Raw genomic sequence first — 15,117 nt, forward strand, 5'->3', positions numbered from 1 at the left:
GGTGTTAAATAAAGTAGGCATCTTATGGCATGAGGCAGGGCTGAGTGTCTCGTGTTACCAGTACGGTAACAAATCTGTAATCTGTATCTGTCTATCTATCTATCTATCTATCTATCTATCTATCTATCTATCTGTCTCCTATCTATCTATCTGTCTCATATCTATCTATCTATCTATCTATCTATCTATCTGTCTCCTATCTATCTATCTATCTATCTATCTATCTATCTGTCTATCTATCTGTCTCCTATCTATCTATCTATCTATCTATCTATCTATCTGTCTATCTATCTGTCTCCTATCTATCTATCTATCTGTCTCATATCTATCTATCTATCTATCTATCTATCTATCTATCTATCTATCTGTCTCCTATCTATCTATCTATCTATCTATCTATCTATCTATCTATCTATCTATCTCATGTCTATCTATTGTAAGCCAAAGGCCGGCAAAATGATGGAGGGGGTGTACATCTCGCCCAGACTCCTCAGATGGGCAAGATGAGAGAAAGTCCAGGAATGACTTGTTCTCAGCAGACAGCTTTTGTGTGCTGAGCATTTTGTTACATGCTCAGTATGGGGCTGGATTTTTTAGGAATAGCAAGTAGGTTTAGCAGTGGGACCTGTCATTCCACACCCCCTCCAGTCCACGCATTGTGGATGTTTCTGCAGCATGTCAGCTGCTGTGGATTGTCCTCATCAGTGAGGTTTAAAAGGTCAGCTCCATCAGCAAGACTTTGGACAGAGCTGGGCTGCAGGGCCAGCTGGAAGGTCACACTGTGGGAGCTGTGTCTTGTACCCTTCAATTTTGCTATTGAATCTGCCATTATAGATGAGGTAACATATTTATGTGTGTAGTTAGAGTCTAGCCGGGCAGGTATTTATTTTGTATTGTTTTGTTTTGTTTTTCTTTTGTTGTGGCTGCACTGTTTCTTGTGGAGTAAAAATAAAACTCTACCATTTTGTACTAAAAATCTGGACTTGTGTGTCTATGCCACCCCACCTAGCATCTATCTATCTATCTATCTATCTATCTATCTATCTATCTATCTATCTATCTATCTATGGATCTATCTATCTATCTATCTATCTATCTATCTATCTATGAATCTATCTATCTGTCTCATACAGTATCTATCTATCTATCTATCTATCTATCTATCTGTCTATCTATCTATCTCAAAACCACTTTTTAATGCATATAAGATTTCTGTTTGGAAACCCGGACACAGATGTGAATAGGGCCTTAATAAAATGACAACTATCTACGTGACCATAGTAGCAAAGTGTGTAGAGCATTTACCGCTACAGGTGTGCTTGTCGGGAAGCAGGTAGTAGCCGTCGTCACAGGCGCAGCGATAGCTGCCAGGTATATTCACGCACCGCTGACTGCAGCCGCCCTTCACTTTTTCTGGATCCTCACATTCATTTATATCTGAAATAAAAAATATATTTCAAGGGAATGAAGGGAATTTACAAAGCTCACATTTGCAATTGAATTTACATACCAGTAATTTTGGGAACAAAAACTGATGTCTGGAAGGCCCTTATATATTCAGTGATCATCATCACCATAGCCATCCATGTAAAAAAATATGTGTACTGCATTTTATACAATTTTGTGATTTACCTCTGAATAGAAAAGTGCAATGGACTGCACTTATGTATATAGAGTACAAAACAGTATACGGACAGGTATCCGCCTGGCGGAGGTCAAAAAGAACACACTTTAGCCTCCATTAGGTAAACAGGGGCTTATGGTTTTCCGTGACGTAACTAATAGTCAATAGCACGGATTATCTTATTGCAATGGCTGGAAGCAGAAAATACGGGTAATGCTTGGTTCACATCTGTGTTGGTATTCCGTCCGGGGGAGTTCGCATGGGACCCCCCCCCCCTCACTGAATGGAATACCAAACGCAATTGTAAGCGCTGTGCAGTAAAAGAACACGGAACCCATAGACTATAATGGGGTCCGTGTGCTTGCCGCGCGCTGCCCGCACTAATCATGCAGACAGGAAACTAGATTGTGAACTACTTTCCTGTCCACATGATACCTGTGGAGATCTGGCGGCAAGCACACAGACCCCATTATAGTCTATGGGGTCCGTGTGCTTTCACTGGCACACTGCTTACAGCTTGTTTCAGTAGTCCATTTGGGGGGTCCTCATGCGGACTCCGCCGGACAGAATACCAATATAGATGTGAATGAGGCCTAAGTATAAGGTCCTGAGCAACCTCAAGAAGAGCTAAATTGTGATGACTACACAACATTAGACAAGTGGTTTTAATGTTGTGGCTTATCGGCGTACATCTCTACATGTCCCTGTACACAGTACAGATACGGTATCACCCATTGTTTACACTGCTGGCTGCGATCGGCGATAACATTGCGAAATAGGAAAAAAACTGACCGAGTTTCTTTTCTTTCTTAGGGTGTATTCAGACTACGTAACGCCGGGCGTGTATGAGAGCCGTACACGCCGGCATTACGGCAGACTGCCGAACACTTCCCATTCACTTCAATGGGAGCGCTCGTAACAGCGGCGTTTACGAGCGCTCCCATTGAAGTGAATGGGAAGTGTTCGGCAGTCTGCCGTAATGCCGGCGTGTACGGCTCTCATACACGCCCGGCGTTACGTAGTCTGAATGCACCCTTACTGTGAGCTTTATTTCTAAAGGTGTATTACATATTATGAACGTACCGGTAAGGGCTCGTTCACATCTGCGCCCGGGGTCTCCGTTATGCAGGTTTCCGTTTCCTGCAGAAGACAGAAACCTGAGAACGGAGGCGCAGGTGTGAACCCAGCGTAAATACGCTATTGTATTGGATAAAAAGTTCAAAACCATGCAGCTATTGAGAGAAATGACAGTGTGTGAACTCAGCCTTAGACCCTATTCAAACATTGGAAAATAAAGAAGAATCCTCATCACTTTTCGGATTCCTCTACATTTTGCATTCCCTGTCTCTGTGATGGAATACTGGTGCTTCTATTGCGGCTTTCTGCCATCGATTAGGCCCATTTATCCGAAAGTCCGCAGTAAGATCACGCAGGACATTTTTTTATTGTCCTGCTCCAGTCTCTGCCTCCCATTGGGAGAATCAGGGAGGAATCTGCTGCTGATTTGGGGGCAGAATCGACTGCAAAATCAGCAACAGATTCTGCCGTGTCCATGGAGCTTTAGGCCGGGTTCACACGGAGTTACGTCCCGCGAGATTTGGCACGTGTATGCCGCGTGACCCTTTGCGTGCCGTACACGCTCCCATTGAGTTCAATCGGAGCGGGGAGCGTATGCGCCGCGCTAGTTTGCGGCCGTGCATTTATTCACCGTGTGAATGAGCCCTTAGGGATTAGATAGCTACTTTCTTTCTAAAATAGCGGCACACTCATCAACAGGTTATTTGTGGTATTGCAACTCATCCCTTCTAACTTCAAAGATATTTAACTGCAATACCAGACATGACCACTAGAATAGTGTTTTTACAATAGAACATCAATGTTTTTCTAATCCTGGACAACCCGTCTAACAGATCATATTGTAATGGACATAAACATATTATATACATAAGCAGTGTAAGACAGAAAGTGTTACTGACCTTCATCGCAACGCAATCCTCGCCAGCCAGGTTTACAAACACAGGTGAAATCTCCTTTCCCGTCCTTGCATTCTTTATATCCATCTTTATTACATGGTAGGGGTTTACACTGGTCTGGAATTGCTGTAAAAAAGTGATATAATAAGTTCCGGGGCCCCTGTATGTGAGGGGCCACAGCACAGGGTTGCTCACAAAAGGGCTTTTTTCGATAATTGAAATTGTTTTCGATTCCGTTTCCTTAGGCAGCATTCACACTGAGTAACGCTGGCGATTTTTGTGCTTATTTTGGCACGTAGCGCCGCGTAAACGCCGCGTTTGCGCCGCATTTGTGCCGCACTATTTTGCGGTCGCGTTGTACGGCGCAAACGTGGCGCTACGTGCCAAAATAAGCACAAAATAAGCGTTACTCAGTGTGAATGCTGCCTTAAAGATTGTTTTATATATATATATATATATATATATATATATATATATATATATATATAACAAACATTTGTTTTTGCATTTTTAAAAGTTCAGACAAAATAGTCTTTTTTTAAATATCTCGTCCATAAGCTTGGCCATCAATTTTAGTTTGGCTGGGGGTTTATCTGTCAAGACCCCCACAGATCAGCTGTTTCCTCTTGACTGTGCAAGCTGCAGTGCTCACATGCTATACTTTTACTAGTGGCGGTTGTGAGTACTGCAGCAGTCCCCTATAAACCTGATTACCTGATTGAGTCAACACATCTTAGGGCTCGTTCACACGGTGTAACGTGCTGCGAGATTTGGCACGTGTACGCCGCGTGACCCTTTGCGTGCCGTACACGCTCCCATTCATTTCAATGGGAGAGGGGATTGTGTGCGCCGCGCTAGTTTGTGGCCGTGAATAAATGCATGGCCGCAAACTAGCGCGGCGCATACGATCCCCGCTCCCATTGAAATGAATGGGAGCGTGTACGGCACGCAAAGGGTCACGCGGCGTACACATGCCAAATCTCGCGGGACGTTACACCGTGTGAACGAGCCCTTATACAGGTAAACCGCCAATCTGCAGGGGTCCCAACAGTCAGACTGCCACTAATTTAAAATTGATGTAATTGGTTCAGATGAGGAACCCAACAGAATCAGTAACACATTTTTTTAATCAGTTCTGTAGGGTGGGCCTCAATATCAGATCAATTGGGGTCTGATTTTTGGATTAACTGATTGGAGGGTCCACAGTTTACCTTAGCGTCGGCTGTCCATTGTTCTGCTCCATCAGGAGGACCAGAACAACAGATAGACGGACCCCTAAGGGAGCATTCACACGGAGTAAAGTGGCACGCTATTTGGCGCCGCGTTTGCGGCGAGTTTTGCTTTGCGCGGCGTTAACGCGACCGCAAACACGCGCCGTCAAACAGCCAAATAGCGTGCCACTTTACTCCGTGTGAATGCTCCCTAAGGCTGTATTCACACAGAGTAACGCCAGCAGTTTTTTGTGTGCTTTTTGCACATAGCGCCGCGCTATTTAGCGGTGGCGTTGCCCGGCGTTAACGCGGCGTATACACGGCGTTAACGCGGCGCTACACGGCGTTAACGCGGCGCTATGTGCAAAAAACACACAAAAAACGCCTGGCGTTACTCTGTGTGAATACAGCCTAAAATAGTGTTTACATACAGAACCCGAGAGACCCCATTGACTATGGAGGACATGCAGGCAGGACTTTTCTGTCCATCAATTTCAGGCGGATATTATGGTATCAACATAGCTTTAGTCAGCTGGTTCATCTGTAGCTCAGTTCCATTCAAGTGAATGGGACTGAGCTACAATACCAAGCATTGCCTCTATACAAGGTACATTGCTGAGCCTAGTATACAGTGAACAGGCTGTGGGGCTCACACAAGTAACGTGGCCCTTTCAATCAACTGATCGTGTCAGAAGACGACCCACCACCCATCTGATATTACTGACCTATCCAATTAATGTAAATGAAGAAATCCTATACAAACCAGTAATACAAGATCTCAGATCAGCAGGCCCATCAAAATTTAAGTAACTGATCTTGTCATTTTTATCTCGATGATTTCCAATGCAGGCTATAAAAGAGAGAGAAAGGGATACAAATAGGGTCAACCTATAATGACACAAAACTGATAAATCACAATAAACACAATATAAACTGCTATAAACTAGAATTTATGGGGGTTTCCATACAACATTAAAACACATTTGTGTAGGTCTGACAACTGGAAGCAGACAGCGCTGTTCTCTGTGTAGTAGCAGAACGGAATCACTGCAGCTCAATGGAAGCTGACCTGCAGTACCTGATCTGGCCACTGCACAGAAACAGCGCTGTCTGCTTCCTGCTTTGTTTTCTGTGTATCAGCTACTGAGAACAGCTAATCGATGAAGGTGCCAGGTATTGGACCCCACCAAGATTTTGCAGTTTCTTTGGCCTACATTAAACATATCCTGCATATTAGTATGCCATAAAGCAGACACAGACTAACAATGTAACATACACAAGTAGAATTAAAGATATATTAACCCTTTTGACCCTTTTAACCCAGATTCTGCCTCACAATGAACTCCAAATTCCTCCGTGCAAGCATACCCGAAAGCCTTAGTCACATGTCCACATTTCACGTAGTATGGTGTCAGCATTTTTTGCAGGCACCATATGTACTCATCAGAGACACAACTGGAGGCTCATGGCCCCAATGCAAAATCTGTTATGGGTCCCTACCCACCTTGAACTAGTTAGAATACTGGTATTGGGAATATTCGGAATATAACCTAGTCCCATTTTTATTATAGCTGTGATCCGGCCAGATCGCAGATAAATGACACGAACTAGCAGAGGCGTATGATAAACCTATAAATACTCAACACTAGAGTTAGGGCCCCTTCACACGGCGAAAGCGGGCCTCTCACTTAGACATGTATACATGTGTCCGAGCGCGGCGCTTCAAAACAGAGCCCATTGATTTCAATGGGAAGCGCGTGTATCTCGGCATATACACGCACTTCCCATTGAAATCAATGGGCTCTGTTTTGAAGTGCTGCACTCGGACACCTGTATACATGTCTAAAAACTCCTCAGATACAAGTATATAGAGTATTGTGCTCACCACTGTGACTCCCACTCACAGCCCCGACATACGTTCGGCACCGTTCGTCAGGGGCGTCATAGAGGCGTATGATTCTGATATTTAAGGTTATGACACATGAGTTGGGTCAAGGACTTGCAGCCATAAAATAAGCCCAAAAATGCGCCTATGAAATTGCCCTTAGATTAATTGAGAAGCAAACATGGGTCTGGTCAATTGATCAAACAGCAAAAGATCGACATGAAATATAAACAACCAAGCATTTTAACATTTCAATATAACTCTAACCCCTGTGGCTACTTACCCAAATATTTAGGATAAAAATATTCCTAAAATGGAAAAAAAAATATTTTATGAAACTCAGCATATTTAGGACTTTAGATTATAGAACAGAACATCTTAAATGCAAATAATCACATTAAGATCTGGTTCACATCTGAGTTTGGTATTCCGTTCGGGGAGTCCGCACAGAGACTCCCCTTCCCGAACGGAATACTGAATGCATTGACAAGCGGTGAGCTTATGAAAGCACACGGACCCCATAGACTATAATGGGGTCTGTGAGTTTCCCACACGGTGCCCGCATGAGTCATGCGGAGAGGAAAGTGCTTCATGAACTACTTTCCTTTCCGAATGACTTGTGCGTACAGCACGTGGAAAACTCACAGACCCCATCATAGTCTATGGGGCCTACGTGCTTTCATAAGCTCACCGCTTGTCAATGCATTCGGCATCCTCATGCGGACTCCCCAAACGGAATACCGAACGTAAATGTGAACCAGGCCTAAGATATACAGCAGACAGAGTCACAGATACCCAAATATGAGAACACTTAGGGTAAGTTCACACGGAGTAAAATGGAGTGTATTTTGGAGTGTAATTTTACACGTGTAAAAAATTTACGCGCGTATTTTGGAGCGTTTTTTTACACGTGGCGTTTACGGAGCGGTTTTTGGAGCGTTTATGGAAGCGTGTTTTTCTACACGCGTAAACGCTCCAAAAAACGCTCCGTAAACGCCACGTGTAAAAAAAACGCTCCAAAATACGCGCGTAAATTTTTGAACACGTGTAAAATTACACTCCAAAATACACTCCATTTTACTCCGTGTGAACTTACCCTAAGGCTGCATTCACACTGAGTAACGCTGGTGTTTTTTGTGCTTATTTTACATAGCGCCACGTTAACGCAGCATATACGCCGCGTTTGCGCCGCGCTATTTTGCGGTCGCGTTGAATGGCGTAAACGCGGCGCTATGTGCAAAAATAAGCACAAAAAACGCCAGCGTTACTCAGTGTGAATGCAGCCTTAGGCCGCAAACGCAAATGCACGGCCGCAAACTAGCGCGGCGCATACGATTCCCGCTCCCATTGAACTCAATGGGAGCGTATACGGCACGCAAAGGGTCACACGGCGTACACATGCCAAATCTCGCGGGACGTTACACCGTGTGAACGAGCCCTAAAACGTGTAAAAAAAATGGAAGTTTATTTACACATTTTATTAATGGCCTCATTCTATATATAGGATCTATTCATTGTTTTAACAGTCTGTGTGACCAATCCATGAAGAGATAGGACGTGCCATTTCCTGGGCTATTTTCACGGATACCTGAATACATAAAATTTATGCGTGAATAAAGGCAGGGTGTACACTCGCCGTGAAAAAAGTAGTTTTTCAAGGCGAATGCAAAGGACAGTCGTGTGAATGAGGCCTCGAACAGATGAAGGGCCAACTTTCAGACTGAACGGGTGTAACTTGAAGCTCCTGGGTCCTGATGCTAAATCTGTAAGAGTCCCCTATCTTGTATCTTTTAGAAGAATGGAATTTTTATGTGGTCGAGGGGCCCCTCACGGTCCAGGGCCTGGTAGTGGCTCATCTTCTACACCAGGGTCGGGAACCTATGGCTCTTTTGATTATGTAACTACCAGGCCGCGGGCCCCACAAGCACTATTATACTCAGGGGTCTTTTCGGACTCCCGAGTATAATGATCTGAGGCCCAGGAGAGGTAACGGAACATAAAAAAAACAGTGTTACTTACCACTCCAGGCAGGCTTCAGGCCTACTTGCGTGACATCCCAGATGTCATATGATTGGGGCCTGCGTCCAATGTGTCGCGACGCAAGCCCCCCAGTCACATGACATCCCGGACGTCATTGAAGATGGCCAACAGCGGCGGAGAGTGCAGCGGAGCCAGGGAGAGGTAAGTAACAGTGTTTTTTATGTTTTTATCCCCCCTGGGTCTCCGACTATAATATTTTGGGGTCACCAGCGATAAGAGAGGACCTCTGAGATACTGAGTGAGGTTTGGGGTGAAATGGACCTGACAGGTTCCCTTTAAGACATGGCAGGACTGTAAACCATGATAGGTACTAAACCCGCTAGATCCATCATCTCAACACCTGTCCCACCACCCTGGATGCACTGTGTACATACCATATACATATACCGTATTTCAGCCTATATTTAGGATTATTTGATCTTTCCTCTTGCAAAAATAACATACACAAAATAAATCTTTTAAAAACCACCAGATCATACAATGTAAAATTAAGAAGAGATCTTACCGTCTCAGGGTTATTCTCAAATATCTCGCGGGCTTCTTCCTTACTACACAGTTCTTCAATGCATTCCCGTTCAAGGTCTCCACCTTTACTCTCTTCAAAAAATGAATTTGCTCTCTTTTTCCGTGTAAGGAATTGCGATGCAGCCTGAGGAGGCAAAACTTTGTCCAAGAAACTAAGTTAGACAGTAGTTTTAAAGACGTTATAAAGACCATCTAAAATTTTTTACATAAAGTAATGTTGAAATGTGAGCTGGAGGCTCCATTGCAGATGCCATAACATGGCGGCATGCAGCATTGCTTTATCTACAGACTAAAGTGGAGTCTCTTGGACACCAACAGAGATTGGCGGCATGCTAGCAAAACTCTTGACAGGCTGCTATTCAAGACAACCACTGGGTGGCTGCACTTAGATAAGTATAACATATATATCTCCTGAGAGAATATCACAAAATCATGTTTTTCACAGCTGCTCATCTTCTGCCACTCATGTTGGGATATGTTGTTAAAAGCATGTAAGAATCATATATACCTCACCATATTAACCGAAAGCAGTGGCGTAACTACCGCCATAGCAGCAGAGGCAGCTGCCACAGGGCCCGGGACATTAGGGGCCCGGTGACAGCCGCTACCGCTGCTATCATTATACTCGGGGGTCTTTTCGGATAATGATTGGTGGACCGGGAGAGGTAAGGGAACGTAAAAAACACTGTTACTTACCTCTCCACGATCCGCCAGGCCTCCTTTCTAGTTGACTGACGTCTCTGACATCACATGAACCCGGCCTGTGTCCCGGGTCATGTGACGTCCGACGTCATTGATGAGGGACGGCAGCGGAGAAGACAGCGTAGGAGCCGGGGACAGGTAAGAAACAGTAGTTTTTTTATGTTTTTATTCCCCCGGGTCTCCGATTATTATACTCTGGGGTCTGAAAAGACCCCAGAGTATAATAATTGTTTATGGGTGTCCACAACGGGACATAATACTGTGTGCAGGGGACACTATTGGGGATAATGCTGTGTACAGGGATCACTATGGGGGATAATACTATGTGCAGGGGCCACTATGAGGGATAATACTGTGTGAAGGGGCCACTATGGGGGATAATACTGTGTGAAGAGGCCACTATGGGGCATAATACTCTGTGCAGGGGCCACTATGGTGGATAACACAGTGTGAAGGGGCCACTAAGGGGCATAACAGAGCGTGCAGGAATGCGTAGGAGGGGGTCGGTTGAGGTCTTCGGCGTCGGGGGGGCATGTCAAAAGTTCGCCACGGGGCCTCGACATTCCTAGTTACTCCACTGACCGAAAGCCATTGTGGTATACCTAGGGGAATACTAAGAGTGGTCAGAGCCAGTGGGTAATAATGTTCTTGGGTTCATTACCAGCTACAATAGTACATTGGGGCAGATGTACCTATCTTATATCCTTGTTTTGCCCAGTTTGAATACCATATTCATTTATCCCTTGTACCATTTTCCCTACATATACATAGTATACATTTTCTAGACACTGCTTAAATGGTCATTCTGGCTCGGCTAGATATCTAGCAGTGACTGATATTCTATAGAGGATAAATGAGGGCATGTTTGGTTTCAACATGTCGTGTTTTTGTTCCCTGCCAGTAGGGGAGGGTCGGGACACTGTCATACATATGAGATAGTCAAGAGATCATTCGGTGCTTCTGACATTCTTCTAATGTGAATCCACACCTTAAATCTAGTATAGTGGTCCCTCAAGTGACAAGGAGAAACATTGTAACTTGAGAAAACTAATAATTGGTTCCGAAAAACCCAAAAAATGTCAGCAAAAATAAAAGGTTAAGAGAGTTACAGAACATGTCTTACTACACTATACTGTAGAGAGGCGCTATTGGGGTGCATTCACACGGAGTAAAATGAAGTGTAATTTGGAGTGTAATTTTTACGCGTTTCAGTAGCGTTTATGGAGCGGTTTTTGGAGCGTTTACGGAAGCGTTTTTTAACACGCGTAAACGCTCCAAAAAACGCTCCGTAAACGCTACTGAAACACCATGTGTAAAAAAAAAGCTCCAAAATACGCGTGTAATTTTTTTACACGTGTAAAAATTACACTCCAAATTACACTCCATTTTACTCCGTGTGAATGCACCCTAAGGGTGCATTCACACTGAGTAAACGCTAGCTTATTCTGAACGTAAAACATGTTCAGAATAAGCGGCGTCTAAAGCAGCTCCATTCATTTCTATGGGAGCGGGGATACGAGTGCTCCCCATAGAAATGAATGGGCTGCTTCTTTCACTCCGTGCAGTCCCATTGAAGTGAATGGGAAGTGCCTTCGTGTACGCTCCAGCATGAGCAGAGCTTGCCGTATACGCCGGCACTCCCCATTCACTTCAATGGGACTGCTCGGAGTGAAAGAAGCAGCCCATTCATTTCTATGGGGAGCGCTCGTATCCCCGCTCCCATAGAAATGAATGGAGCTGCTTTAGACGCCGCTTATTCTGAACGTGTTTTACGTTCAGAATAAGCTAGTGTTTACTCAGTGTGAATGCACCCTAAGGCTCTATTCACACAGAGTAACGCCAGGCGTCATTTGTGTGTAAGGGTGCATTCACACGGAGTAAAATGGAGTGTAATTTGGAGCGTATACGGAGCGTTTACGGAGCATTTACGTAAACGCTCCGTAAACGCTCCGTATACGCTCCAAATTACACTCCATTTTACTCCGTGTGAATGCACCCTAATTTGTATGTCTTTTACGGCCGTCATAAAACGTTTACATAGAGTTCTATAGGAAAAGACGTCCGTCAATGACGGCCGTAAAATGACGGCGTCTTTTCCTATAGAACTCTATGTAAACGTTTTATGACGGCCGTAAAAGACATACAAATTACACACAAATGACGCCTGGCGTTACTCTGTGTGAATAGAGCCTTAGTTAGTGAAATGACCATGAAGATTATTTATTTAGCTTACTTATATGGCGCCATCATATTCCGCAGCTCTTTACAGATATTGTCAACATTGTCCCAAGCAGGGCTCAAAATCTAAATTTGCTATCGTTATGTCTTTGGAGTGTGGGAGGAAACCGGGGTACCCAGAAGAAATTTACACAAACTACTTGCAGATGTTGTCCTTGGCTGCATTTGATCCCAGGACTGCAAGTGCTAACCACTGAGCCTCCTTAGTCATTCATTTCAAATAAAATGTGATGGAAAACCAAGACCGTTATGGATTTAAGGGTTATTAAAGGGAGTTTCATGTCCTATGACTTATTGGTTTTAGTGGGGACTGGGTACAAAGAGTGTCTCTTAGTCTGGAGGACCTGACATGTTCATGCCATACATAAACAGTAAATTGATTTCAATGGAAATGTGTAATGATTTATTTCGAGAAACTGAGCACTCGCTGTTACGTTCCCCCACAATTTACAGCTGACAGTTGCAAGGAAACCTTATGGTCGGCTCTGAAAAAAAGAATATACATGCAGCTAATTAAAGTGTCCTGGTTTATAGGTGGGCCTGTTACGTGTCAGGTTGTCCGTACATATTATGGCTGTTTTAGGCCCGTTTCACATCTGCATTCAGTATTCGGTTTGGGGACCGAATGGAAACCTATACTCATTAAAACACAGTTAGGGTGAATTCACACTGAGTAAACGCTAGCTTATTCTGAACGTAAAACACGTTCAGAATAAGCGGCGTCTAAAGCAGCTCCATTCATCTCTATGGGAGCCGGCATACGAGCGCTCCCCATAGAAATGAATGGGCTGCTTCTTTCACTCCGAGCAGTCCCATTGAAGTGAATGGGGAGTGCCGGCGTGTACGCTCCGGCATGAGCAGAGCTTGCCGTATACGCCGGCACTCCCCATTCACTTCAATGGGACTGCACGGAGTGAAAGAAGCAGCCCATTCATTTCTATGGGGAGCACTCGTATCCCCGCTCCCATAGAAATGAATGGAGCTGCTTTAGACGCCGCTTATTCTGAACGTGTTTTACGTTCAGAATAAGCTAGCGTTTACTCAGTGTGAATGCACCCTGAGGGTGCATTCAGACTACGTAACGCCGGGCGTGTATGAGAGCCGTACACGCCGGCATTACGGCAGACTGCCGAACACTTCCCATTCACTTCAATGGGAGCGCTCGTAAACGCCGCTGTTACGAGCGCTCCCATTGAAGTGAATGGGAAGTGTTCGGCAGTCTGCCGTAATGCCGGCGTGTACGGCTCTCATACACGCCCGGCGTTACGTAGTCTGAATGCACCCTTAGGGTGCATTCACACTGAGTAAACGCTAGCTTATTTTGTAGAGTAAAATTACACTTGTAAATTTTGCTATCCCATTGACTTCAATGATATTTTTTTACAAGTGTAAAAATACGCCTGTAAAAAATACGCCTGTAAAAATATGCCTGTAAAAATACGCCTGTAAAATGTCATTGAAGTCAATGGGATAGCAAAATTTACAAGTGTAATTTTACTTTACAAAATAAGCTAGCGTTTACTCAGTGTGAATGCACCCTTAGCTAAGAAACCACACGGACCCCGTAGACTTTAATGGGGTCTGTATGGTTTCTGCTCGGTGTTGGCACGAATCATGCGGAGAGAGAAGTGCTGCTTGAAGTACTTTTCTCTCCACATGATTCATACGTACACTGCGCGGAAACCACATTGGACCCCCATTATAGTCTAAAGGGTCCATGTGCTTCCATTGCTCACCCTTTTTTAATGTGTTCTGTATTCTGTTCAGGGAGCGGATCCTCCGAACAGAATACCGAACGCAAATGTGAACCAGGCCTTAATATGAATGAATGCACATAGCTAACAATCCAGTCTGGCTGATATTGCGATTATTGATCACAGATCACAGTGTACACCCTGAAGAAGGACTCGCCACTTCAAGCCCTGAATCTGCATTGTTTACAGGAAACTAAAAGGCCACAGGGTAAAGTAAATCATCCAAACCCCTAGTAAGACATGTGTAAAGAGGTGATAAACAACAGGATGTCAATGAACAATAAGAGAACAGTCTGGATACATGGCATGAGCCTTTGATCAATGTTTACAGGCCACACGCTCTAAGCTCGTAGCTTTCTATCCACTTAGCCCTCAGCATATACAAATGTACTTTGGATTATAATTCTCGCAGAGACTAAGATGCAAATAATGCTCTTATATGCATGAGTCCATCACAATAATCCGGCAGGCTGCTCCGCGATTTCTTACCACATTCCTAAGCTTCCTGGATGTTTACGAAACTCTCACTCCAGGGATTTATCCTTATAATTACCGGGTTGCACAACATATAGGGAGAAAGAGAGGTTCATGTCAATGTGAAATCTACAAAATGAATGTACTTACAAGTCCGCCCTTCGCACAGGGAAGTAATGAAGAGAGAAGAGGCCAGCAGCACCAGGCATAGGGTGCTCAGTAACATCATGATCCGTTAGGATAGCGGAGCCTGCTATAGCCGGGCCTGCACACTGCTAAGTTTGTGAGCTCAGCCCAACCTCTCGTCCACTACACTGGGCTGGGGGGAGCTCAGCTGCAGAGGCTGGAGAAAGGCCCAATGACTCCTGGGCTTTTCCAGGAAACATCCCTCCCCTGACATGACAAGTACACAAACAGAGGACCATGGGATCAGGTATCCACATGGATTCTTATCAGAACAGTGGGAATTGCAAAACATCTGGGTATTTGCATTAAGCAACTCTCACAGACACTGCGGGCGGCTTGCGTGTGCGGATAAACTGATTAAATGGACTTTTATCTTAAAGGCGTCCTGCCAGATTAACATTTTCTCACTGCGATGAACGATAAATAACATTTTTAGGCTCTGATCACATCAGCATTATGGATATAGTTCATGTCTGCTGTGCTGGACATCATTAAGGCTGGATTC

The 15,117-nt window shown here is 44.4% G+C and overlaps 1 protein-coding gene across 2 annotated transcripts in view; it reads right to left on the bottom strand.

Annotated features, from left to right (window-relative positions):
• PROS1 (protein S) overlaps positions 1–14,735 on the bottom strand; it is a 61,742-nt gene extending 47,007 nt beyond the window's left edge. For both annotated transcript variants that reach the window (XM_075263559.1, XM_075263558.1), the window contains exons 1-6: positions 14,577–14,735; positions 9,239–9,396; positions 6,977–7,001; positions 5,572–5,658; positions 3,601–3,723; positions 1,306–1,437 (exon numbers count right to left, since the gene is read on the bottom strand). In XM_075263559.1, coding sequence (XP_075119660.1) covers positions 1,306–1,437; positions 3,601–3,723; positions 5,572–5,658; positions 6,977–7,001; positions 9,239–9,396; positions 14,577–14,655 — 604 coding nt within the window. In that variant the 5' untranslated portion in view covers positions 14,656–14,735. The remainder of the gene's footprint in view (positions 1–1,305; positions 1,438–3,600; positions 3,724–5,571; positions 5,659–6,976; positions 7,002–9,238; positions 9,397–14,576) is intronic.
• Positions 14,736–15,117: the final 382 nt, after the last annotated feature.

Source organism: Leptodactylus fuscus, chromosome 2 (assembly GCF_031893055.1).
Source record: "Leptodactylus fuscus isolate aLepFus1 chromosome 2, aLepFus1.hap2, whole genome shotgun sequence".
Taxonomy (NCBI): Eukaryota; Metazoa; Chordata; class Amphibia; order Anura; family Leptodactylidae; genus Leptodactylus; species Leptodactylus fuscus.